The sequence below is a fragment of the Sphaerodactylus townsendi genome, linkage group LG07, assembly GCF_021028975.2.
Source record: "Sphaerodactylus townsendi isolate TG3544 linkage group LG07, MPM_Stown_v2.3, whole genome shotgun sequence".
Taxonomy (NCBI): domain Eukaryota; kingdom Metazoa; phylum Chordata; class Lepidosauria; order Squamata; family Sphaerodactylidae; genus Sphaerodactylus; species Sphaerodactylus townsendi.
The window spans coordinates 94,895,605-94,922,669 of NC_059431.1; the positions used below are offsets into that span (position 1 = coordinate 94,895,605).

The 27,065-nt window shown below is 46.3% G+C and overlaps 3 protein-coding genes across 5 annotated transcripts in view; 1 reads left to right on the plus strand and 2 right to left on the minus strand.

The window, feature by feature from the left end:
* Window positions 1-841: 841 nt before the first annotated feature.
* On the minus strand, window positions 842-5,525 carry EMG1 (EMG1 N1-specific pseudouridine methyltransferase). Its single transcript, XM_048503128.1, has 6 exons — window positions 5,204-5,525; window positions 3,827-3,928; window positions 3,400-3,541; window positions 2,094-2,152; window positions 1,862-2,011; window positions 842-1,106 (listed from the first exon to the last, which is right to left on the minus strand). Exons 1-6 carry the CDS (start codon window positions 5,345-5,347, stop codon window positions 993-995), a joined length of 711 nt encoding a protein of 236 aa, XP_048359085.1. The 5' UTR covers window positions 5,348-5,525; the 3' UTR covers window positions 842-992.
* Window positions 5,526-5,618: 93 nt separating this feature from the next.
* PHB2 (prohibitin 2) lies at window positions 5,619-18,581 on the plus strand. Of its 3 annotated transcripts, none has more exons than XM_048503125.1 (11): window positions 5,631-5,896; window positions 7,210-7,342; window positions 7,431-7,515; window positions 8,959-9,038; window positions 9,236-9,420; window positions 9,687-9,816; window positions 11,290-11,393; window positions 11,868-11,945; window positions 14,538-14,614; window positions 14,876-14,881; window positions 17,338-18,581. In XM_048503125.1, the coding sequence occupies exons 2-11, from the start codon at window positions 7,216-7,218 to the stop codon at window positions 17,369-17,371; spliced, it is 906 nt and encodes a 301-aa protein (XP_048359082.1). In that variant the 5' UTR covers window positions 5,631-5,896; window positions 7,210-7,215; the 3' UTR covers window positions 17,372-18,581. The 3 variants fall into 3 exon arrangements, with proteins under 3 accessions (XP_048359084.1, XP_048359082.1, XP_048359083.1); XM_048503126.1 differs by having other exon boundaries at window positions 5,867-5,987; XM_048503127.1 differs by lacking the exons at window positions 14,876-14,881; window positions 17,338-18,581 and having other exon boundaries at window positions 5,619-5,896; window positions 14,538-14,618.
* Window positions 18,582-23,368: 4,787 nt separating this feature from the next.
* The window catches only part of PTPN6 (protein tyrosine phosphatase non-receptor type 6), a 44,222-nt gene continuing 40,525 nt past the window's right edge, over window positions 23,369-27,065 (minus strand). The window contains exon 16 of the mRNA XM_048504577.1: window positions 23,369-26,664. Coding sequence (XP_048360534.1) covers window positions 26,538-26,664 — 127 coding nt within the window. The 3' untranslated portion in view covers window positions 23,369-26,537. The remainder of the gene's footprint in view (window positions 26,665-27,065) is intronic.

Consider the following 27,065-nt stretch of genomic DNA (forward strand, 5'->3'; position numbering starts at 1 on the left):
CTTTGGGCTGATTTTCTGTTAGCTAACAGAACGAAGGACATTAATCCAGAATACCTCAACGCAGCCTTGTGGTAAACTGTTCATGATCATCCTCTCTCCTTATGCCACGAGCATAAGCTAGGGCTGCCCCTATGTCTTCACAGCAGCCAACACCCTTGAACAGGGGTCCCCAGTGTATTTGCCTGCCACATGTTTTTAGAAAGTCGGTGGGGGCCAAGTGGCACTTCTGCCCAACAAGGCTTCATTGCTTTGGCAGCTGATACTACCACAGCACAAGGATCTTCACCATGTGCCTGAAGGTAAGCTGCAGCAGCCTGTAAGCTCAAAAAGGTTGGGGAACCTGAGTGGCAAACCCAGCTAGTGAAACTCTTCCTGGCAGAGATGATAGGAACAGCATCATCTACTGCAGGGAAACTAGGATAGCAATTTTCCCACTCTTGTTGCAGTTTTGCAGCACGGAAGACCTGAAACTGCAGCATCAGTCATTTCCTTGAAGGAGCAGAACCAAAAGAAATTAGAATTACCATGTCAATAATAGCTGCACAGCTATCCTGTCAAGTCAGTCACTTGTTGCTCGGGTGTGTGGCTAACCAAAAGAAATTAGAATTACCATGTCAATAATAGCTGCACAGCTATCCTGTCAAGTCAGTCACTTGTTGCTCGGGTGTGTGGCTGCAGCATTCTTGGCACTATGTGCCATAGGGCACTATGGCAGGATAGATGCTATGGTGTGTGTGGGGGGGGGGGGGGGTGCAATCCTGCCAAAAATCAAACCTGCCTCAGATCAACCAAGGGCTAATAGTGGGACAGTTTTCTAGCTGTTCAAGAAGTTGGACTTCTCTCAATTTTAAATGTTTATTTGTCACAAAACATAAAGGACCATCTGAACTCCCACAGGGAGGAGATACAACAGGTAGAACCCTGCAACACGCTGAACTCCACAACCTGGAGCTAGCACACTGAGTTCAACGGCACAAAAGCCAGGTGAGCGGTCACACTACTCCCCACATCTCCTCAAAAGCAGTGGTGATCTTAGCGCAAGTCAAGGCAGCAGAGAGTGGATAGTTGCTGATTGAGATGGTCTTCTCTGTGTAGTCCACGGTAACCTGGGAAAAGAAAAAATGGCGTCATTTACCATTAGTGCCTTCTAGGGAAACGAGGGGTGGGGGGGAGGCATGGCAAAGGCACCACTGTGCTTCTTCCAAAGCAGCTTCCGGCAGTGCAGAATTAAGGAAAATTTTTAAAAACACCTGCCACCTGAAGCCAAACAGCCTTATGCCATGCTTTTCTGTGGCATATGTCTGCGACAGCAAAGGGGGCATTCCCAGGTTGGAAGGCCAGTGGTAGTTGACTAAAGTCAGCTCTACCCCTTGAAATGCCTTCGGCCTCCCCCACCCCCCAACTGCACCAGCATGTGCATGGATTCCAGCTCAGCTCCTGGGCACCAGCTACTTCCAGGTGGCTGCTGCAGAGCTGTACAGCACCCACGTACCAAACGGGCGGTCAAGCATGCCGATGCAGGCTGATCTCACCCACTTGAATTGGGTTCTATGACACTTGATTTTTCACCCATCTTGATTCTATAAGGATTGACATCTATATGACAAAATAAGTACCTTTTTCTACACCCACCTTCCAGGATCAACTGACAGCTAATAGAAAAATACCTTCTTTTAGTAAAAAGTCACGGACACTGAATCCAAACAAAAATCTTGCAAAGCAAGCCTGTATTTGCCTACATTACCAATGGTAAGATGTGGTATGTTGGTCAGGTGAGTGCCTGGGGTCAAGCTCACAAGATTACATTAGCTGCCTCCTCACAAATGTGAAAACAGACCCAGCGGGCACCTGTGCTCCTTACCGAGCCATGCGCAAAAGCTCCCACAACAATGGCCAGAGGATCTGTAGTGGGGACCAGGTCACGAACATCTGTCACTGTAGGGGAGGAGAAAGATGTGCCTATCTTTATGCAGCCCACGGGAAGGTGATCAGACACCGGATTTTTAATCACCTACAGGGGAAAAAATACAGGATTAGCTTAGAAGCAAAGGGGAAACCAAACCAATCGTTCTGTGTACTGGTGGTAGCATTACCTTTAGCAACTTCTGAGGCCCATCAGCAGCTCTTACACTGAATTTATGCAGTAGTTGAACTGACAAGAAAGATACAGAGAGAAGATATGTTACATATGAGTTACTCAAAGGAGGCCACACCAAGACAGCACACTAGGGAGATATTTAGTCTTCTGCTTTCTGATAAGTGAGCACTAGGATCTTTTCTCTTATGACAAGCCTTCACTGAAAGATGACACTGAACTCACCAGGTCTGTGCCCTGTCAAATCACTGACCATTCGAGTACTGCCAGGCCTTCTTTAGAAAAGTCCCAAATGGTTCAATCATTCACCGGTCATGGTAACTGCTTAAAGCTGAATGAAAAGAAGTACTCGGGAACACCTAGTCCCGTTGCCTCTAGCATCTACAGTGATTGCCACAGTCTGAGCATGTGGCATTGTTGGAAGCTGCGTGGTATCAACAAGCAGGTCTTTAAAGTCATATCCACTAGAACAGGGGTAGGGAACCTGCGGCTCTCCAGATGTTCAGGAACTACAATTCCCATCAGCCCCTACCAGCATGGCCAATTGGCCATGCTGACAAAACTGATAGGAATTGTGAATTCAGTCCCTGGTTTTATCTGAAGGCAAATTCCACTACACTAAACTCACTGAGTTGTATTGATTTAATGGACATATTTCAGATGAACCTCTGGACTCGCTTTTTATAGGGCTCTCTAATAGGTCTTCCCCTTTCAAACCTCTTTTAGTTTCCTGTTTCTTAGCACAATATCTGTTCCCTCAACCAGTATGTCTTATCTTCCCAATCCTGAAGCCCAGCTTCTCTCACTGAAATGTTACTGCTTATCAGTTTTTGTTGATGCTAGCAGCAAAGTTTTTTTTTTAATCCTGTGATGTGCTAGCGGTTCACTGACACTGAACACAGTTCCACAGTAATAATCTGGAGAACTGGTGTACTGTTTTCAATTACTGAACAGGGCCCAGGTGTAATGCAGATTCAGCCCCTTCATGTCCTGCAGTTTGCAAAATTATTTGCACCAGCAGGCCAGAGATTAGGGGTCAGTGTATAAACCAGAGGAGATACATTGGGGGAGAAGCCACTGCTTTGGTACATCACATGGATATAAAACTTAACAGCATTCCCAATCCCATCTATAAGAAAAGAACAGCTATGTGTAAAATAACCAAAAAACATATAGCTGTAAACATCAGCAAAAGAAGCTGTCTTTCCAGACTGGATTTGCTGGCCTAGACAATCCCACTTTTTCTCTTGAACTCAGTGTTTTGTTCGGCGAGGAGGACGACGCTTGGTTTTTAGCCTTCTTACCCATAAGGCCACAGAAACGATCAAAAGTTCGAGGGATTCTTGTCTGAGGGTTGACTTCGATTAGGACATTCTTTTCTGTATGGATATAAACCTGTAGAAGACCAGCTCGATTCAGAGGACTGTCCATGAGCATCAGTAGGCTCTAGAGAGAAAGAGGCAAACAAGAGTCAGCTGCTGAAAAAGGAAATGCAGAAATAAAACTCAATAGAAGATTTGAATGGAGCTAAGAACCCCCAATAAAAACAGGAGAGGCCATAGCGACTTAGGAATGACTTGGACTCAAAAGAAATAGGATTACCAAATTTTTTTGTGGCTAAATTCCTATGGAAGTTACCCAGCTACTATGTTTCAAAATAAGGATAATTTGAGGGGCAGACTGATGGTTTGCAAGCAACCCCACCCATTCCATTATATGCTAAACACATACTTGATGCGTGATGTCTGGTCGAACACCTCCTGGGTCCCGGCCATTCCGCAGCAGCAACGATTTATGCTTGTCGCAGTTCAGCAGTTCATATGTTTTCCCAACCTGGAATTATAAGGAAACTGTTATCAGCACTTGACTGGTTGGATGTTTCTGAAACGCATAAGCAGGCCAGGAAGGCAAAGCATCTCCCCAGCCTCAGCAACAGGAATTCAGATGTGTATTGCCTTTGGGCACAGAAAGTGCATTTAGCTATCGTGACTTCAATGACTGGCCTCCCCTGTGATCCAAGAGCCTGCTATATAGCACCCTAGGAGCTAGAAGACCAAGGCTCAAATCCCCAATATTGCAGGATGGGTCATTCTCTCAGCCTTGTTTACCTTACAAGTGATCGAGAAAGGGAAACTACATGTTCAACATTCGGTGTCCTCAGAAGAAAGGTGGGCTAAAATACACTGGAAGGTTCTTTGTAGATTGCTCCTGCTAAGGGACATCAGTGGACCTGCCAACTTTTCCCTTGAATCTGTATAGACCAGCGGTTCTCAACCTGTTGGTCATGACTCCCTTGGGGGTCAAACGACCCTTTCACAGGGGTCGCCTAAGACACTATGCATCAGTGTTCTCCTTCTGTAAAATGAATAAATGTTGAGTTGGGGGTCACCACAACATGAGGAACTGTAATAAAGGGTCGCATCATTAGGAAGTTGAGAACCACTGGTACAGATCTTTTAAACAGCCATTAGCAGCTTTTGGTCTGCAACTATAGTGAAGGAAACAGGGCAATAGTCCTCAGGATGAGCTTTATCTGTACTGCTTTATATGAAGGATAAACCTTTGCAAATGCTCCCTTATGCGAAAAGAGAGGAGTTTGGATTAATACCCCCTTTTCTCTACTGTAAGAAAACTCAAGGTGGTACAACCTACTTTCATTCCTCTCACCACAACAGACACCTTGTGAGATCGATGCAGCTGAGGGAGTTCTGAGAGAACTGTGACTGGCCTAATGACACCCTGCAGGATTCATGTGAAGGAGCAGAAAACCAAATCCAGTTCACCAGATTAGGATCTGCCGCTGATGTGGAGGAGTGGGAAACCAAACTCGTTTCTCCAGTTTAGTGTCCACTGCTCTTATCTACACCCTCCCAGTAGAACATCATCCTGGCATACCAGGAAAGATTCAATTTTTCCTTCCTGAGGCACCAGGACTTTTCTTACTCCCTTGATATGAAGGGATATGTTCCTGAAAGGGGACCCTTCTCCCTGACACTCCAAACTCTTCTGAGGGCGGCCATCACCATACCACCCCACCCCCTTGGCAAGCAGGATTCCAGTCGGCTCGAGAGGACCCCCAGCCTCGGCCCACTCTTTCTCCCACGGCACCTTCACGGTCTCCAGTGACGCCCCCTCCAGGATCACCACCAGTCGCCGCTTCCCCGTCCGACGAAGGTCCGGGCCGCCTGCGGGCTCTGCAGCTGTTGCTTCTTTCTCGGGCGCCATCGCCCGCTTCCTCGTGGGCGCAGCCATTTTGGAACCGGAAGACCCCCCCCTTCTCGCTTTCTGGGGTGACAGTCAAGATCCACCCACTTGTGGTTATATACTTCCGCTTTTAGAGTCACAAAACATGACTAATGAAGAAAACCATAGAAATAAAAAGCGTAGAGCAACCTTCGCTTAGGACTGGAATACACCTGCGACTTTTTTTTTAACGTGCCGATGTAGGCTAGGTAGTCTCTATGGTGAGAGCTCCACGCATTTTCCATTTAAGTCCTTTCTATGCATTTCCGGTTGGACGCCGGAAATTCGATAAGGGTTTGACAGCTGGTGGCCATAGGATCTGCGTTCGGAGATTTGCTCCTTTTCCAGGCGTCGCAGAGGATTGAGAAATGTGCACCGGGGATGACAAGGACACCGCCTCTTAACAGACTTCAGAAATAATAACTGTCGCAGCAACTTCGCACCCGAGCGCCATCTTGCATGTGGGCAGAACTGCTTCCGGAGTAACCCCCGCCAGGGCGCTGAGATTACCGTCACTTCCGGTGTCCTTCTCCCGCTGGAGGAACGCGTGGTGGGACGGTGAGAGAGCTTTGGTGCCTGGGGGGCGGACGCAGGGTGGGTGGGGGCGCCCGTGGGGAAATTTGGGAGGTCCAGACGTCAGCCTGGTTCTGTAAGTGTCGTCTTCCTCCGTTCACTCGGACTCCTCTCGAGTATTTTAAGCCTAGTACGGCCAAGTAGTGGTTGAAGGCGGATGCTTTGCTTTTTCCTACTATGGTCTGGGTTCTTATCTTTTAAAATGGGAGAAATTTGGCGGTCTTACTTCTCTCCAGGGTCTGGGCTTCTGCCTTTCAAGCTGAAAAAAAATCTTAAGTCCTAAATGCCGTTTGCCTTCCGTCCCCAAATATGAGATGATTTCTGAGTGCGTGCCCCCATGCCTTTTCCTAAGGGACAGAGATTCCTGGTCGGTTGTGTTGATGCAAAGTAAAATCCCTAAGCAAAAACGACGTTGTATCCATTATTATGTGGCTTTGTTTTGGGGTGTTTGTTAGCATGTGAAGGTGAACGGTACTGAAAGCGTTGTTCCCCCACCACAATCTGGCTTCCTGTTCTTTCTTGTTAAGATTTGTAGTGTGATTTTTTTTTAAAAAGCAACTAAAATGCATTATACCAGGGGTAGGGAACCTTTAACACTCAAAGAGCCATTTGGACCCATTTTCCATGGGAAAAGAAAACACTTGGAGCCGCAAATAATTTTTGACATTTAAAATAAAGATAACACTGTATATATTGGGGTGGTTTTACCATTTACTCGCTCATTCTGAGAAGTGCATGGATGCGTGCCCACCCTGCTGCCTGCAGAGTGGTGGGAATGGATGGGCCAGTGGCTCGGCCTCGCTGGCTGCGTCAGGGAAGCATCCCGCCCTGCTCCAACAGGGCAGGCGAGGAGAAGCTGCGTGGCGTGGCCCAGCCCGCCACGGGCGGTTAATCGCCCCGCCCTGCTTCCTGCAGGGCGGGCAAGGATGGGGCCAGCAGCTCGGCTCGTGGAGCCGCAGTGCAAGGGCAGAAGAGCCGCATGCGGCTCTCGAGCCGCAGGTTCCCTACCCCTGCATTATACTCAAGACTGCATTCCTCATTTTGCAATTGTGAAAGGGACTGGACCAAGTGCAGAAAAATTGCATCAAAAATTTTTTTCATGCATGTGTGTTAATGGCAATGTCCTATTCCAGCTCCCCTCCCCCATGTGTAATTTTTTTCCTTTCCTGGCAACAGGATAACAAAAGAGCTAGTCTGCAATCGTAGTTGAGTGTTTGTGAACTCAAGAAAATAGGCAGAACTATATGGGGATTGCAAGACTTTGGGTGCTCATTCCGTGGCCTTGTCTTCACTTCAAGGTTGCTATGGCACAGAGTCTGAAGGACTTCGCTGGGCGGTTGCCTGCTGGCCCTCGTGGGATGGGCACAGCCTTGAAACTGCTGGTGGGTGCTGGAGTGGCAGCTTATGGTGTCCGGGAGTCTGTCTTCACTGGTGAGTCTTGGTTCTGAACTATTCTGTTTTCTCCTGCTGTACCTCACTAAGTGATAACGTCTAACTGCTTTTCATCTTTGTTCTATAGTTGACGGTGGCCAAAGAGCGATATTCTTCAACCGCATTGGAGGAGTTCAGCAGGACACTGTTCTTTCTGAGGGACTGCATTTCAGGTGCCTGGCAAAGAGTGCTTTCTCACAAGAAGAATGCTTGGAATTTGTTGTTCCCATCCCAGTATTTTTCTAGCACAGACTTCTTTTTTAAAAAAGAAGCAAGCTTGATTTATTTACTTTGAAAAGTTTACAAACGAGATCTTGTTAATATGATGAAAGTATCTCTTTCTGCTGATAGTTGTGATCTGAATGCTCAAGTAGAGAACTGCTTGTGAAAAAAATGAGCTCTGAAACGCTAACAATTATTTATTGCTGCTTTAGTGTTTTGAGGCAAACAAGAAAAAAAGGTGGGGAGGAGCTATGTTGCAGTGGTAATGCATCTGCATGGCATACAGATGGTCCCAAGTTCAGTCCCCTGGCATTGCCAGCTAAAAGAGCTCGGTGGTAGGTGATGGGAAAGGCCTCTGCCTGAGAACTTGGAGTAATATAGCAATTAAAGTTACAGCCACACCGAAGTCATTGCAAAGAGAAAAGCATAACATGTATTGAGGTTAAATGTTGATGGATAATATAACAATAACAGGTGCTTTGTCTTGGTAATTCACAGACCTAGTTCTATTTTATTATTTTCTTCACAATGTAAATCACTTCCAGAGGATATATGCTGTGGTATACATGATTCAATTCACAATAATAAATAATAGTTTTTGATATTCAGTAATAATTCTGAAGTATAACTTGTAACAATATATGCCATATACCAATTACTAAAAACAGTAATGTGCAGCAAAGGTAATTAATGGCAAGGAATAGCAGCAGATAGGATTTCTGGATAATCTTAGTGTTTCAAAACTGTCTTTTCATCAGTGCTGCTTGGAGGGACATGCACTTTTTCCCTTTAGCTGTGTGTTGCCCTTTGTATGTTTTCATTCTGATAAAATAATCTTTGTTTCTTACAGGCAGTGTTTCAACTGGTAGTGTTGTTTAAAGCTATAATGCAACTCTTGTATACACCCTTTTAATTTGCCAAAGGCCAAAATTGTCCTTTTATCAGCCTTTAAAATATGTAAGAGGGTAAATCTGTTAATTGAAAAAGTCTACATCCCCTAAAGCAGCACTGACTGTTCCTTAAAGCAGAACTGATGCAAGGGCAGTTTTTTGATTTGCCATTCAAACTAAGTCTGTTTTTATTACTCTCAGACATTTAATCTCAATACGTGAGAGCCTGGAATTCCACTGCCAGTCTGAGTAGGCAGTAATGACCTTGATGGACTGAGAGTCTTTCAGTATTAGATGGCTTCATGTATTCAAGGGCAATGACTATCACAAGTCTGGATGGAAATTAACTGTACTTGGTCAGGCAGTATATATTTTTGATCCATACCAAGTAATGAGAGAAGTCACTACTTGTTTTCAGTTGTAAATGTTCTTTTTTCACAGGTTTGTGATTTTGGGGCGGGGGAATTATATTGATGTCATTTGCTCTTTATTTCCTCTCTTTAGAATTCCATGGTTTCAGTATCCGATAATTTATGACATTCGAGCTCGGCCCCGCAAAATCTCCTCGCCAACAGGTTCCAAAGGTGAGGATATACAACATAATGGTGTCTTCTGCATTCTCCTGTCATCCTCTCACAGAATACCAAAATGGTTCTTTGCTTAGGGTTTGTGCATAAGAGAACCCTGCCCGTGGGATCCTTTATAGGGAAGGGACTACAGCAGTGGAGGGAGGAAGCAGGCTGACTTCCGGGGATCATGGCTGATGGTCTTCTCATCCTAGATCTGCAGATGGTGAATATCTCCTTGCGGGTTCTGTCGCGTCCCAATGCTGCTGAGTTGCCTAGCTTGTATCAGCGCCTCGGTCTCGACTACGAAGAAAGAGTCCTGCCTTCCATCGTCAATGAAGTGCTCAAAAGCGTGGTGGCAAAGTTTAACGCCTCTCAACTCATTACTCAGCGAGCTCAGGTGCGTTCTCTTCTGTCCCAGTTGGGTTTAACAGATTCTTCAGGGAAGACTGGGCAACATCAGCTGGTGATAGTTAGAAAGTTTGCAGACCGCGTGGCTTCCACCCTTCTGTCTTTGTGGTCTTGGTCTTTGAGTGTTCAGTGTGTTTTCCAGGCTCCCTGGAAGTCATGATTTTGTTACCAGCTGTGAGCTGGAAGGTGTGGTGAACCTGGCACTGCCAAGGGGGTATCAAAATTGATGTGGATCTGGTGGCCTTGTTGCTACAGGTGTCTCTGCTTATTCGGCGGGAGCTGACTGAACGGGCCAAAGACTTCAGCCTCATCCTTGATGACGTGGCCATCACAGAGCTAAGCTTCAGCCGGGAATACACAGCGGCTGTGGAGGCCAAGCAAGTGGGTAAGTCGATGCTAAACCTCTCAGAAATGGGGGGAGGCCGTCCTTCAGGAGTCTTCTCTAGTTGGCCAGAAGGCCGCCAGGGTAATGATTTTGTTCTAAGATCACCAAGGAAGCAAGAGCTGCTTTGTAATCTAGTCAGCAGATGTGACACTGTTTATTGGATGCTGCTGTTTTCCAGTGGTTTGTCACTGCAGTGTTTATCTAGTGTCCGAGTGGTGCCGTTTTGGATTGTGGACAGGATAGACGGCACACCATAGAAAAATCAACAGGTGCTGCACTGTTCCCTGAATGCTTGCTGTTAGGCTCTGATCAGGGTAAAGATGATAAAGAGATTTGTGAATTCATCCGCCACTTCTTGGGCCGTCTTTGTTCTAGGATGCTCCGTTTGGGTCCCAGTGCCTACCGCGTTCTGTCCCCAAGGCACTGAGACCCAAGCAGAGCATTTTAGACCAAAATGGCTGATCAAGTCACAAATCTCCTGTCATCTTTATTCTGAACAGGGAGTAGCACAGGGTGCAAACATCTGAGCTAGACTACTTCAGACTATTGGTCAGGCCTTGCTTGACATACTGGGTCCCTTTGCATAGAAAATAAAAATGACCGGGGGAGGGTGTGTGGCTAGGCTTGAACCCACCTTTCTGAAATTAGGGAGGCGATGTTGGAAGAACTTTTGTTTCACATGCAGAAGTCCCAGGTTCAATCCCTTCATCTCTAGGCAAGAGGATCAGGTAATGGGTGATGGGAAAGTCCTCTGCCTGAGGCCCTGGAGAGCTGCTGCCAGTCAGAGCAGGCAATACCGACTGATGGAACAATGGTCTGATTCAGTATAAGACAGATTCAGATGCTAATCCCTGGATTAGTGATTCCCCCCCCCCCCCCCAAAAAAAAAAAGTCTTTTGAACTTTCAATTACAGTTCATACTCTGGTTTTCTCTGTTCATAAGAACTAGGTCAGGATTCTCCTCCCTTTCCCTAGCAGTGGCAGCATATAATAAGGGCGTTGGGCAGCACAATCCTATAGAGGATTGCACCCTTCAAGGTCCTTTGTAATCAATGAGCATAGAAGGATGTAACTTTAGGAATACTCTGTATGCTTGAGATAAACAGAAGCAAGGCCTCTGATAAGAACATAAGAACTAGCCTGCTGGATCAGACCAGAGTCCATCTAGTCCAGCACTCTGCTACTCGCAGTGGCCCACCAGGTGCCTTTGGGAGCTCACATGCAGGATGTGAAAGCAATGGCCGCCTGCTGCTGCTGCTGCTCCTGTGCACCTGGTCTGCTAAGGCATTTGCAATCTCAGATCAAGGAGGAGGAGGATCATGGTAGATTTTTTTCTGTGTGGGGAGTACACTTCAGGTTGGTTGGGTCTTCCACCCCGAGGTCCTTGAAAGAGGGCTGGTAGAGAGGAAAGGATCCTTCAGAGGTCTGCGCTTGATACTCAGGGTCATAGGGCCTCTTGATTTTCTTCTGCAGCTCAGCAGGAAGCACAGCGGGCCCAGTTTCTAGTGGAGAAGGCCAAACAAGAGCAGAAGCAGAAGATTGTTCAGGCCGAGGGAGAAGCCACAGCTGCCAAGATGATATCCTTGCCTCCCTGTGCGGTCGAGCTGATACGGTGGGGGGTGGGGCATGGGATTCCATGGATGGAACAGCTTCAATGACCTTTCGTGCACGGTGGGCTTTCACGAGCAGATTTAATCATGGATTCTCAACCTGGGGAAGGCAGGGCTCATCCGTTTACCATTAGGAAGGACACAAGTGTAGGTATTCCGGGAAGGATCTGCTGTCATCAAAAAGTTAGAAGCAGGTCCACTCTCCTGAGAGCAGTGATGCTTGCCCCATCCTGAAGCAGGAACTGCACAAGCATCATCTGAAGGAAAGCATAGTTTGGATTGCCAGGCATAGCGGATAGGTGGCTTCATTTCCTCCTGCATGAGAAAGAGGTTACTATTTTATACAATCTAATATAAAATCCTGGTCAAGGGAAGCAAAGGAGTTGAATTTTAGACCCGGCAAGAGAACTTTGAGAACCTTTGCCTTAACTCGTTCTGCACATTGGAGAAGCCCTCAGTAAGAATCCTGGGTATATCAAGCTACGCAAGATCCGTGCTGCCCAGAACATCTCTAAGACGGTGAGTTTCGGGAAAATAGGGGCTGCGATACACCCCTGCTCCACCACTTTGGGCCAGGTGATGAGCCAAAGGCGAATACGATATGCTTCTCTAAGCCTTTTCCTCTCTGCCCTCGGGGTCTTGCTCCGGGGTCCTGGGGGGACCGGCCTTGGTCTGTGCATCTTGGCAGGGATCTAGGAACCCCCGATTCCTGCTGTAAAAACAGACCCACAGTGCCTTCCTAGTGCCACACCCGGCCGTGGTCACTTGCAGACCCTGGTGTGCCACTGGTCTGGGAAAGGCTCACAGGAGAAAAGAAAACGAGGGTGGCAGAGAAGCAGAATGAGCTGGAGCATTTCGAAGGCTGATGGCCCTGGCTTGGAAGGAGATTGTGGCTGAGCATATGAACTTCCAAGTTTTTCTGGCTGTTTTCTTTACACTTCCTGAGTTGGTTTATAGATAGTTTAATACGGCCAAAGGCCAGCAAAGACAAAACAAAACAACAGCACACATTCACAACAGCAAATTACAACAATTATTACAGCTAACCATTTACATGAATGTTTGGCTTTCAGCTCATCCCTGATTAAGTAGGCCCTTGCGTTTTTTATACGCCAATGCACAGAACTTTGCTACCTGCTGGGAGATGGTTGCATCCTTGTCTTCCAACAGCATTTTCCTAATCTCTTGGTCAGGATCCTTTGCAATTATCAAGCTGTATTGCACAAGCAGAGGTAAAATAAAGAGCTCTCTTTCTGCCTTATGCAGCATGCAGTGTAACAAGATATGTATCATAGAATCAACGTCCCCAGAGTTACAAACACATTTCCTCAAATGCCAAGGGGTTTTCCCAAATCTGCCTATAAGCATAGATGATGGAAATGCGTCAAACCGTGCTCTAGAAAAGGCCCATCGGTACTTGGCTATGGTGATATGTTGAATGTAGGGGGCCATTACTGTACCACTACCAGATTTCAATGGATCTATATAGAGAACCAGGAATGAGGCATTATCATTCTTGGTAGTCAATGTCGTCCAATCGTTGATATCACCATCTTTTCCAAGAGCTAAGAGACAGAGTCCCATTCAAGCATCAAGTGCATAGGGTCATAGCCAATCTGTTTTAAGCTTCAGGAATAATCTTCTCCGACCAAGGATTTGGGTATGGTGATGTTGACAGAAAATGCTGGTAATAGGCCCTGGGGGTGTAGGTGGACTTTAATCCAATATTTGATGGCTCTCTTCCAGGACTATAGTTTTGCCACTTTAGCTATTCCTGCTTCATGTCTCTCAATACAGTGTTGGACGTGCATTTTGGTGTATTGAATAGAGAATCTAAGGAATGTTGTTGTAACTTTTCCAGAGGTGTAAAAGTTGGATATGTTGCCTATAGTTGGGCTCCCTATATATGTTAATTGTGGAATGGATTTTTGCTGTAAAACAATTTAACAGCAGCTGGAATGTATCCTCCCCCCTGGTGTATGGTAGGGAATCTCACAGTATGGCTGCTTGCAAGAGCTCTTTTTTGAGGCAGATTGGACAAAGGGATTGGATATGAGCTGTAGGTTTGCCATTATACTGGAGAAATTACCCCCAAGTATCTGAAGCATTTGACCCTGATAGGATTGGATGCCCTTCGAATTGTCCATCTTTCCTTCTTGAACCTGGCATTAAAATGTACTATTTTGGTTTTAGAATAATTCCATTATTAGATGTTCCTCAGCACATTTTTGGGTTATTAGCACTTTTAGAGGGACTCTCTTAATCCCTAAGTACTTTGGTTAGTGAGAGGGCTTAACAATATAGATCCGCATGACACATTAGAATGGGTAGTTTTTTCCCCTGAGAAAGTGTAGGAGCATGAGAGCGTCCCTTTTATCCTGCAAATCTATTATGAAGGAGTTGACATAAAAGTTGAATAGATGTGGTGCTAATTTAGAAGAGCACCCACTTGCCTTTACCTTCTTGTACTTGGTATAGATGGTGTTAGATGTCCCTCTTGTGTCACCCTTACTCGCAAAGAGGTGTTCTCATGCAGTTGGATTATTATGTGCAATAAGCGTTTGTCAATATTGGTGTTTGCTAGTTTGGCCCATAGGCGGTCACGTGGCACATTATCGAAGGCTGCCTTGAGATCGATAAAGGTTGCATATAGTGAGCCTCTTTGGAGTTTAACATATTTGTCAATCAGATGGTTTAGAATCAAGCAGTGGTCCATTGCTGATCGTCCCTTTCGGAAGCCAGCCTGTTCGTCTCCTAACAGCTTTTCTCCCTCGAGCCATACGCCTGAGTTGGTTGTTTTGTTCTGTTTTATTATTTAGAGTTGAGCTTTGTTAAACAGCTATAACGAAGGCTTTCACGGCCGGAATCACTGAGATGTTGTGCGGTTTTCTGGGTCACAGATGCAGGCGAAACTTCAATACTACTGGAACATGGCCGCACAACCCGGAAAACCCACAACATCCTAACTTATATAGAAGCGTGGCACTGATCATAATTCTAAACAAAACTGAGCTGTCTCCCTTCTCAATACTGGCCAGTCTCTGAACTGGAGTTTTTGTCCCCAAATGTTCTCTGATGACCTTTTTCTTCCCTTTCCCGTTTCTCTTACAGATCGCTTCATCCCAGAACCGTGTTTATCTCACAGCTGACAACTTAGTGCTGAATCTACAGGAGGAGGGTTTTACTAGGTAAGGTGGTTGAAAAGACCCATATATCCCCAAAGGGATGCCTTTAGGTTCTGTGCCCCAAACACGATCTAGGGAGGGGATCTAAAGGCAAAGGTGAATGTGGAAATTGGCCCTGCCTAGTGCCTGGGTCTGAGATCACTGGGAAGCCAGATCTAAGTTGCATTCACACAGAGAGAGAGATGCAGGGCAAGGGTCTCCAGAGCTTTCTAACTTTTTCATGTTTCTCTCTTCTCCCTGCCCCCGGTGCTTCTCTGGACACAGAGGAAGGTAAGACACTGGAATTTTTTCTTCATTCTTCAACAGTTTCTGGGGAAGGGAACAAATGTTAGCAGGATACTTGTAGTGATGCAGGAATCAGGGCCAGGGGATCAGAGGGACAGATGGATTCAACTTAGCTTTGGAGGCTGCCGCAGAACAGCAAGTGGGACCTTTTAATCTTGGGGAGGAAATGAAATATGTGGCAGCCAGAAGCCATTTTTTCCTCTTTGTGTGAGACTCAGTGCGGTGGGTCTTTGTGGAGCCAGCTTTGGGACAAATCGGCAGTCGGAAAAGAGACGGCTGCAGGGGCAGGCAGCATCGCACTCTTCTTTGAAGTTCAATTTCAGTGCTCTGTTCTTGGCTGACAACATTAATTCTGGAATCAGCTATCCTCTGTGCAGAAAAGGCAGCTTCGAAAATGTTACCTACATGAGCCTTCACTCCCCAATATTCTCCCCTTATAAATAATAGCCTAGTATAGCTTTCCTCGACAACATGGGTGTGAAACATGAGTTGAAGTTATCCCTGTACAGTAGGGTGTGTACTCCCGTCAGAAGATTTTGCTGCAGGATGCAGATGGGTTGTTAAGATTGTGGCGCAGAAGCAGGGCTTGCGGAGGGGAGGCAGTGATTGGGGTGAGGAGGTGGATGAGAGGAGAGCATTATTGACTGGTTGGGAGAGGATTCCTCAGTTTTCCAGCTCTTGGTAACTGTCGGGGTTTGTGCTTGTCAGCCTCTCCCTTGTAGAGGGGCTAGAATTGCCAGGGGAGAGTTTGTATGCCCCAAGCAAATTGGTCGCAAGGCCCGTAGCAGATCTCTCTCAGTTGGCCTTTGCCCAGATTGGTGTTGACACTCCAACTCCTCCCTTGGGTGCAAAGATCAGGAATGCATGCATTCTTTGGCAGCAGCTGCAGGGAGGAAAAGCTGCAGCGGGGCTGGTGGGGGCTCCTTGTCTTGGGGAAGTGTTCTTTTCCAGGCAGGGCTTAATCAGAACTTCGTTCAAGCCCTCCCCGGAAGTGTTTACTTTGGGTGCTAGCTGGTTTGTCACATGACTCCATTTGCATGTGGTTCCCAAGCTGCACCCTAAAAGAGACCTGGGATTGGGGTCTGAGAAACCTATGTTCTGCTTTGGTCTTGCCTCCAAGAGAGGCTATTGGAGGGGAAAGTGACTCGTGCACAGAGGGAAAGGGAAGCACATCTCAGAAAGGATATCGAAGAGATAGAAAAAGTGCAGAGAAGGGCAACGAGGATGATTGAGGGACTGGAGCACCTTCCTTATGAGGAGAGGCTGCAGCGTTTGGGACTCTTTAGTTTGGAGAGGAGACGTCTGAGGGGGGATATGATTGAAGTCTATAAAATTATGCATGGGGTAGAAAATGTCAACCAAGAGAAAAATTTCTCTCTTTCTCACATTTCTAGAACCAGGGGGCATACATTGAAAATGCTGGGGGGAAGAATCAGGACTAATAAAAGGAAACATTTCTTCACGCAGCGCGTGATTGGGGCTTGGAATATGCTACTACTGGAGGTGGTGATGGCCACTAACCTGGATAGTTTTAAAAAGGGCTTGGACAGATTTATGGAGAAGTCAATCTATGGCTACCAATCTTGATCCTCCTTGATCTTAGATTGCAAATGCCTTAGCAGACCAGGTGTTCAGGAGCAGCAGCAGCAGCAGGCCATTGCTTTCACATCCTGCACGTGAGCTCCCAAAGGCACCTGGTGGGCCACTGCGAGCAGCAGAGTGCTGGACTAGATGGACTCTGGTCTGATCCAGCAGGCTCGTTCTTATGTTCTTAAGAGCCAAAACCAGAGGTGGGGCTGGCAAAATAACAGAGCAGAGAGCCAGAGGGTTGAAGAACCCCTCAAAAGGTAGGGAGGAAGTGGAGGCTAGAATGGTGTGAAATTCCCTGGAGGAGGATCCCTAGATTTTAAAAGGACGGAAATGCTGTGAGGAGACTGGAATGAGGCTGGAGAAGTCCTAGATGAAGAAATGAGCCAGACCGGGAGGAAACCAGGGGAGCAGAGCAGCGAAGCCACTTGCAGAAGAGAAGGGTAGACTTTGGAAGTGCTTCTCTCAGCAGCTCTGAGCAAAAGCAGGGCCCCTCCCCTCCCCTCCCCATTCTCATTGTCTGAATCTTAATGGAATTAAGCAGAGATAGAAGCCAGAAGTTGCAGGCAGCCACTCCCAGCTCCTGGGGCTGTTAATGATCATCTGAGTTAGAGTATCCCAGTGTAGCCGTCTGGCTGCTTTTTGGCATCCTTCCGTACTTTCTGAGTCTAACTTGCATCATTCCTCGCACAGGCAGCGTCTTCTTGTCACTGCTTAAGGGTTAGGGTTATTCTGCTGGACGTCACCAGCGCCTGGTTCAGCTGGCTCCGTTTTGGGCTGGCTGTGCTGTGTTGGGTGTGTGGTTCCATTCCTTCCCCCCAGTTCCTCTCTGATGCCTGTCTTTTCTCTTCCAGTGACAGCCTTCTGGCCAAACAGGTGAAGAAATGAAAAGGCGGCCAGGGTCTCCTACGATCATCCAGATGACCGGCAGGATGGGTTTTGCGGGCAGCCTTGGCAGGATCCCCCCACTCTTCTCTTCCACCTGCAAGGCCCCCCCCCCCCTTTTTTTTTTGGCTCAGCCAGCCTTTCCATTGTCACCACTTCTTTTCGACTTTCCCAGGCTGCCGCTAACAGCCGGGCTCCCGTTCTCAGAACTGTGGGCAGCAGGAACCAGCTGCAGAGAATCCGACGTCACAATGAGGCAGAAGGTTGAGACTTTCGTTCTCTGACAGTTTTGGATCCCCTCCAGGACTAGGGAGGAGTGGGCAGTGGAGAATTTGCAGAATTGCCATCTTCACAGGCTGTTGACTGTTTGTGCTTTTGTAACATGTTCATCAGATGATCGCAGTCCTTCTGCTGGGTCTGTGTGAGGCCTTAGGGTTGTGGAATAGTCTGTCTCCCTCTTCTTTCCCCCACCCCTCATCGGGTGGCTTCTCTCAGGACTTGATAGGTCATGGGGCTTTTGCAAAGCACTGCAATCACCGTTTCTATCTAGAGTCCGAATCACAACTTTCTAAAAATAAATTCTGACCCGACGCTTCGGATAACGCTGTGTGTGGTGTTGAGTGGTGCACGGGGACGGGCCTTTAACAGGGAGCTTCATCAGCTGAAAGAAAAAGGGTGCCGCTCATCTCCCAACATAAGATGGTCCTCTTTGAAAGCCTGCTCACAGGAGGGATCTCGTGGTTCAGAGAAGAGGTGGGGCGGGAGGAGAGGAGAGGTACTTTGGCTAGCTGCTGTTTGGTCATTGTTTGGTTTTAGAATGTCTTCTCTGCAAGCAGCTCTCTGTTGCTGCTGCCTGCTTTCCTCCGTTGCCTTGAGGGCTTAAAAAGAAGCCAGGGGGTGCAGCAGGCCTGCAAACTGGAAAACCGACCCTGTCAGGGGGAGGTGGGAGCAACCACTGGCAGGCTGTTTAGCTCAGTTGGGTAGTCCTGGAAGGGAGCAGTTTGGAGCTCTTTTGTTAGCTGGCCATGTAGGCTCTGAAACCCCCTGTTTACATAAACATCCTTCTGGTTTGGTCTGAAACCTTTGGCAAAGAAAATGTGTGTGGAGTGGTGAAAGAAAATATCCAGGTGACTGGAGTGGATCTTCACTCTTTTGTATCATTTAAGATACCAATTACTCAAATAAATACTCAAGAGCTTTTTTTAAAGGTCAAGTAAAGGCTTTTTTGTGTGGGTATATGTTGGTGGAAGTGTTTTGTGTAGCTTCCAAAATATAAGCGTTTGAGCGTGGAAGGGGCCCTCTAAGTTAGCTATGTGTTCTGTGGCTCTGGGAAGGGCCACATTTGCATTTGCCATCAATCAAAACAGTCACGCCAACTACCCTGGGAGGTACTCTGGCAAATATACCTGTACAGTCATAGAATCAGAATTTAGCCCAACCCCCTGACGAGTGTTTGTCCAGCTGCCGCTTAAAGACTGCCAGTGATAGGGGAGCACATTGCCTTACAGGATGTAGTGGTTAACAGCGCTGGACTCTAATGTGGTGAACCAGGTTTTTTCCCCCACTCCTCCACATGAAGCCTCCTGGGTGACCTTGGGCCAGTCACAGTTGTCTCAGGACTCTCTCAGTCTTACCTAACTCACAAGGTATCTGATGTGGGGAGAGAAACCAAAGGCCATTGTATGCCGCTTTGAGACTCCTTAATGTTGAGAATAAAACCAACTCTTTCCCCTGACACCAATTCCACTGCTGATCTTTTTTCTCTAGAAGAATTTGGATTTATCCCCCCCCCCCCCCCCCCGCCGCCTTTTCTGTCCTGTAAGGAGACGCAAGGTGGCTTAGCCAAGGAAGAATGTGTTCTTTAACAGTATCCCTGCTGAATGGATACTCATCTCCAGCCACAAGAACACTCCTGATGTCATTACTTCCCCTGTTTATCTTTACCCAGATGCCCCCTTCTGTAACTAACTTCTTCTGACCACCTTACAGTGCGCTTTATTGTTTCTCATACGATCCATCCGGACAGCTCCCAGCAGTTGTCCTGACATCCCACAAAGGTAGTCCTTCACCCTATAAATATCCTACCCTCCAAAGAGCTAATCACTCAGCGCCCCCTGGAACCAAACACTGGCCATTTGGCTCTGAACCTGGACCATCTTCATGTTGCGATCAGGTTGTATTACCCATCTATCCCATGCCCCTTTCTATTCCAAAACGATTTTCCAACCTATCTATATCTTAGGAACTCTGTGTGGGCATGTTTGCTGCATTGAACCAAGTGATTGTAAATCCCTTATCCCTGCAATAAAGATTGTCAAATTTGCGTTATTCCTCTCTGTGGATTTTCTTCCGAGAGCTGATCTCCTTACCCAACCTCTCGCAACATTAATAAGCAGTCTGCTCTAAGCTAGTATTCCCCACTATATTGAGAGACTGTGTCTCCACCTTGAGTAACACCAGTTCACCAGGTGTGGAGGAGTGGGAAATCAAACCTGGTTCTCTTAACCACTACCCCACGCTGGCTTCTAATATCCAGTTGCTACCTTTCCACATGCAATTTATATCCATAGCTGCTGTAATTATTACATGTGTAATATTAACTATAGTCTTTTTAATTATCAGAGATCTTCTGTTCACTGTTTAACGGGTCTCTGGAGTGAGGCTTTTCTCAGCATGAACCACAGCAAGGGAAAGAGATTGACAAAGTGTACAGAGGAGGAGAGAAAGCTGGCCACGAAGAAAGGAGTAAAATCACATGCACGCTCAGCGTTGCCCAGCTTGTGTCCCCAGATGTTTGGTTTTACTCTGGTATCTACAGCCATCTTGCTGTCTTCCTGGCTGCTTTCTGGGCACTGGGCTGAAAGGTTATGAGGAAAAGGTGTTGAAATGACAGTGCCTCCAGCTCACGAAGCCTCATAGCATACCCATTCCCCAATCTTTCCAGCTGTGGATGTTGCAAGGCACAAATCACTGAGAAACAACATTCCCTAGCAGGCAATGGTCTTGCTGACTTACATGGAATATAGGATGGGTGCTCTGAAGAACCACAGGTGGCTCCCAAGTCACTGGGTGTCTGTGCATCAAGGGACTGTGTATGGGGACGAGGTAATGCTGCCAGTAAAGGTGTGTGTTTCTAGTTTAGGCTTGCACTTCTTGGTTTATTGGAAATACAAATATTTGCTTCAATTGTTGACCTGGAAGTTAAAATACACATCTCAAAGCTGGTTCCCAGAAGCTAAAATGCTTACTTTAAAACAATTATACAGTATACTAAAGACTTGACTCCTATGAAGAGTGAACAGAACCAGATTGTCAGAAGTGTTATTCACTGTTTTCCCCCTTGCATAAATGGATCAGCCAGTAAAATGTCATGTACAGTGAAAGACTCTGATCTGGAGAACTAGGTTTATTTCCCTGCTCCTCCACATGAAGCCTGCTGGGTGATCTTGGGATTGTCAGTTCTCTCAGAACTCTCTCAGCTTCACCTACCTCACAAGATGGCTGCTGTGGGGAGAGGAAGAAGAAGTTGGATTTATATCCCCCTTTCTCTCCTGTAAGGAGACTTAAAGGGGCTGACAATCTCTTTCCCTTCCCCCCCGACACAAACACCCTGTGAGGTAGGTCAGACAGAGAGAGCTCTGAAGAACTGTGACTAGCCCAAGGTCACCCAGCTGCCGTGTGTTAGGGTGCACAGGTTAATCTGAATTCCCTAGATAAGCCTCCACAGCTCAAGCAGCAGAGTGGAGAATCAAACCCAGTTCCTCCAGATTAGAGTGCACCTGCTCTCAACCACTATGCCACTGCTGCTCTGGGGAAGCAGTTTGTAAACCTCTTTAAGACTCCTGATGGTTAAGAACAGTGGGGTATAAATCCAAACTCTTCTTCTATTGGTGTGGTTAGAATGCATATTAAGCCAAACAGAGAAATTCAAATCACCCCAAACTGTAAATTCCCTGGGTGTCTTTGTCACTTTTTTAGCCTGGCCTACATTGCAGTGATTACATCCGAGGAGTACAGTCCTATATTTGCTGCCATGCGCTCCTTTAGGGAAGGGTGGGGTACAGCTCAGCCTACCTTCTGCAGCCTTCCTAGTTCTGAACATTGCAGTATGATGATCTGCCACAAGAGGGCAGTGGCCTACTGGGCATGGTTGAAATATTTTAGAGGCGAGTGGGGGAGGGTTTTGCTGCTCTTTAATAGGCCTATCGATTGCAGAGATTTGGTTGGGTCGGGGGTCCAATCCAATCTTCATGAAACGGCTGAAAGGCTTTCCAGTATTGCTGCACTTCTTGAGGCTGCTTTTGTGGAAGGGCTGGAAAAGGATTTCCAACCACTCCTGAATCACTCACTCCCTAAGAAAAATTGGGAATTTGCAGCAGTGCCCAGCAATGGTGGTGTTATCTAGATTTCTAGCCACCACTTGCACAAGCTCCAGTCCCTAGTCACGCACAGGTGTCAAACTCGCAGCCCTTCAGATGTTATGGAATACCTTTCCCATCATCCCCTGCCAGCATGATGCTGGCAGGGGATGATGGGAACGGTAGTCCATAACATCTGGAGGGTCGTGAGTTTGACACCTGTGCTAGTGGCTAGTCACTTGCAAGTAAAAGGTGCTTTGGTGAATAGTCTGAGGCAGAGGTAGGCACCGTTCAAAGTCAAATTTTCTTTCCCTTGGCAGCCCCTGGACCATTTTTAAGAAGGTGTATCAAAAGGATTTTGGTCCACTCCAAAGGCAAATTAAAATAAGAATGCTGTAAGACATATTTCTAACATTCGAAATGTGCTAGGTGGGGCTGGCTCTGAGCTTCATTATTATTATATGCTTAGTTCTGAAGTTGGGAACAGTAGGCAGAACTCTGTGTGCATAAATATATGCAAAAATGTGTTAGTCCTAGACAAGCAAAAAAAAAAAATCTAGAATGAACATTTCCAGAAAGGCAGAAACCTTTTTTGAACTGACAGCAGCTATTCTGGGGCTCTGCTGTCTGGTTTTAATGTCCCATGCAGCTGGAGGGCCAGAGAAGAGAGAACCACTCAGCAAGTATGGGGATGGTTGGCACATTCCCCCCTTCCCCCAGCTACAGAACACGAGAGTTCTTGTTCAGCAGGATTAGTTCAGCAGCCATCTTTGTTCTCAGCAGTTCCACTTTCCGGCCTTGCATTGCACTGTCAGCAGCTTGTGGGAGGCTGTCTGATATTTTAAATATATGAACGATTGGTATGATAATTTGGATAAGCAAAGCTTTGTATGTTCTGGAAGGCAGAGCTGCGTAACTGGAATTGCATTAGCATGCTAGGTTCCTCATTAAAGGCGGCTTGCCTGTTTTTTGATGGCAGGGGAGTAGGCGCAACAGCCAAGCGTAGCCAGACACCTGTAGGGCAGTGAGTTAAATCTGCTATTTGCTTGGCTGTCCCAAAGCAAAGCTGGGAGAAAACAACAGAGGCCGGCCACTACACACGGTCTGCCCCCTTGCCCCATGACAGGCCCAGCAGCATGCTGAGAGAGTGCTGAAAGAACTGTGACTGGCCCAAGGTCACCCAGCAGGATTCAGCAAGGAAACGAATCCAATTCCCCAGATAAGAGTCCGGTGCTTATTGAACGGAGTGGAGAATCAAACACGGTTTTCCAGATTAGAGTCTACCGCTCTTAACCACTCTACTTTCTCATATGTGTCTACAATTTGGCAGGTAAGAACAGTTGGGTAAAAGCAAGGAGTTTCAACCCAAGAGAATTTCAGCTCAACTGGAGTGTGTATGGAGAATTACAGCTAGAAGCACATCTCCCATTGATCTACAGGAAGGACTATAACAGCGACCTTCCAGCAGGGCTAGGTTTAATTCCAATATTTAAGCAGCAAACTCAAGTTTTTAAGAGGAAGCCCAAATCCAAATTTATTTTCCACTGTCTTTCAGCAGCCAGAGGTCACATCTCATGTCTTGCCACCCCACCAGTACCTTGAGCTATCCCCCCACTCGAAAATCAATAGTAAAACAGCATGGTTTATCACTCGAAAATCTGATTTATTTACAAAGTAAAGAAAAACAATTCATTCTATGAAGCAAATGATCCATTATTTACAGAATACAGCAGGAAAATTGGGCAAGTGACGGGAAAGGTCTAGACCTACCGATGGAGCACTGACCAAAGTGGATTGACCATGAGAACATTCACAAAAGCCTCAGAAATTAAGCAGGGTACTCCAACATGGTGCCCATGGGCGACCACCAGTACTCCCCTTGATGCCTGTTAAGCTTTTCTGAAAGTGAGGCCATTGTAAGATAGGACTTCTTTTTGACTGCCACTGCCCTTATTCAAATGAAAGGATTTTCCACTGGCGGATCAAGAGGATCGGCACACATTTGGGCTGTCCTTAGTCAGTGTTTGGTTCCATTCCCCCTTCAGGCTCTTCTTCTCCACAGCAGGTGAATACCAAGATATTCCATTTGGCTATAGCTACTGCAGAAGCCATTTTGCGGAAAGTGTTTTTGGGGCAGTGCTAACCACCTCTTCTCATAATGAAAAATGTGCCCACAGGCTGAAATGGTTAGAGACCTCTGGACTGACTATAGGCAAATGAAGGCCCCAAAACAACACTGGCAGTGTAGCCAGAGACTGGGTCCGGTAACTGGGATGGCCTATAGGCCAATTTTTCAGTAGGAAGCTCTTCCAGTCACAGGGTTGGATCCAATCTGTTAACAGAAAGAGCTGGTGAAAGGGATTTTTTCCTGCAAGGGACCCTCAAGGACAGCATGGGATGGGGTGTATGGCGCTTTAGCAGAGCCGGGTAGAGTTGCCAACCTCTAGGTAATACAGCTAAGGAAAGGGGGTTGGGGAGGAAGGAGTGTCAATAGGGTCAAATAGATCAAGAGGCACTCACAATGAGAAAAAGGCAAAAATGTTCTTGTAATACACGAAAACAAAATTTGTAATCTAAAACTTGTGTCATTGCTCAAAAGAAATTTCTCCAAACCAAATTTAAGTGCTTAATCCTTAGCAACAAAATGTTTATAAAATATAGATGACAAATGCAGGGATATTTTGTTTACTCTTATTTCAAACATTGTTTTGGACATTATAGGTACTCTATGGACAATTTATAGCAAGCCTATGGCTTTAATGTGGCCATTTTGAGCTCAGTAAAGACTTTTATCAAGGCAAGCAATACATTTCAGAAGAACTTGTGGCTCATTACGGCTCAACATGGAGATAGATTCTTTTCACATCTTCTCTTCAGGCATCCCTATTAGGAGTGGTTCCCTTGGTTTTGAATGTCCTGTTTGTGAGGAATGAGACTGTTTACCACAGAAAAGTGTGTGTTTTTATTTAAAAGCCCTCCCTTTTTTTCCTTTGTACCAAGTGTGTGAAATACGGTAATTCTGAATTTCTGGAACTTATGAAAATACACATGATGGATGTCTGATGTTTATCCCTGCATTCGTCATCTATGTTTTCTAAACATTTTGTTGTTAAAGGATTAAGCACTTGATAATTGTTTATAATTGATTATAAACTTACTTTGCTTTCACGTATTACAGGAACATTTTTGTCTTTTTCTTATTGTGGGTGCATCTTGATTTCTTGGCATACATAACTTCCAGGTGGTGGCTGGAGATCTAAGGTTACAATTGACCAACATCAGGTCACCTGGAGAAAACAGCCGCTTTGGCCGGTGGACTTTATGCCACATCACCCTATTGAAGTCCCTCCCATTGGCAAAACCTGTCCTCCTCAAGCTCCATCGCCAAAACTTCTGATATTTCCCAACCCAGAATTGGCAACCTGAGCAGGACTGGAGAATTTGAAGAAATTGTCCTTGTTTATCTCCATTAAGTGCAATGAGGTCCATGAACAGAGAAAAGCCAGCAACTGCTAGGAAATATAGTGGCTTCCAGAGGAAGGGAAGATGCAAGTAACTGTCCACGGCTCCAGTGGCTTATTAAGGGGAGGGGAGGGGGAAGGAAGCTGTAGTCGAGATGCATGAGCTGTGCCTAGCTCACCTCTACCTCTATCTGTCCTTTCCTACTTCCTCCTTTCCAAGGTATTAATGGAATTATGATTCCTGAATACTTGACATTCATGACGAAAAATACCTTCTACAGCATGCCCATCAATACCTTCCTGTAGTTTTAAAAAGTGGGCAGGGCTGATGAGGCTTTAACCTGTCAGGATTTCTGACTGGCCATTGGAGATAAGCTGTGTGTATACATGAAATTATTTAAAAACAGTTATGTTCATTTTTAAAGCATCCTGTTAAACAGCGCTTCTGCTTGAAATGTTGAGGATTTACTATTAGAGTTATGCTTAACTTCATTCCCTAACATTCTGTAGTTGGCTCCACCTGATGTGGCAGCCATTTTGTTCTCAGCTCCACCTCCTGCAGCAGCCATTTTGTTGTTACCACCACCACACTGCGTCAGAATTCCAAAAGTGCTCGCAGGCTCAAAAAAATCCAGGGACCGTTGCCCTATGACTGTTAAATCTAGAATCTAAAATTATCTGACGGCACCATGGAGGAACTGGCAAAAAAGCACTTTAGTAAGCTCACGCAGTTCACTAAAGAAGAAGATCCAATTCATGATAAACAAAAAAGCCTAGAACTTTAGTGCAGGGAACTAAGGTTTAGCAGCTAGGGGAGAAACTGCCTTTCAAAGGCTGCAAAGAGGTAATCGATTTGCTGAAAAATGAAGGAATCCAAGAAGGTAAAGAGAGGAGGAGGAAGAGGCCAGCATGTCATAGTGGTTGACTATTAGAGTGCATGAAAATGCCTGCCATCAGTCTGCCAGCGTCTCCCCCAACCAACAACAGGAAAGTCCAAGCAGAGATGTCTGCAGAAAGCCAGGAGTAAGGCACATGCGGCATGAAAGAGAAGGCCCATGACATTAAAACATAGGCCAGGAATCCAAACTGGGTTGCTGCAAGAAGCGGCAGCCTGAACCAGATCTAAGCCTTTGTAGATCTGAACGACAGGGGCATAACCCACAGGTGAGACCCATTGAAAAAGGGAACCAGGTGTGCCATTTGGGTTTGCCACCTTAGTGCCTCGGACTGGTCCTCCATAGTTCAGAAATCCTGTGGTAAAAAGGCCTGAGCAAGGAATGAGGGGTCACTCCAAGCCCACCACAAGCACAGCCAGTGAACCGGCTGCCCTGCTGAGATGCTGCACAGGGGTTACTTTTTCTTCAGGGAGCCCTTCTGTTTCTTCTCCTTCCCTACGAGGAAGTGCCTTTGTTCTTTCTCCTCCTTCTTCCCTTTGGCGTTCTGTAAGTTCTCATAGAGGGATGGCTCCTCCTTCTGCCTGTTGAGGGATGAAAAGAGGAGAAAAAAGATGAACTGAACAAAGCCAGACCCTGAGAAAGAGGAAGGTGAAGATGAGCGGGTTTGGCATTCCACAGTGGGTGGCCACAGCGAAGTCTGCAGTGCTGATGCCAGCTCAGCTTAGTTTTCCAACAATGAGCAAAATGCTAAAATGCAAATCATCAGCTCCCTGTTTTGTCCCCACTCCACCATTTAAAAGAAAAAAAGAGTAAGCAGAACCATGTATTCATAAATAGGCTTATCTTTCACCTGAACAGCAAGAAAGACATTTCAAAAATGTTCTGGACTCTGTGTCAATGATGTTATGGATGTAGCACTTAATACAGCTTCCGAAAAGCAGCAACAGTCAAGATGTTTTTCCAGCGCAAGAGTACACCTGTC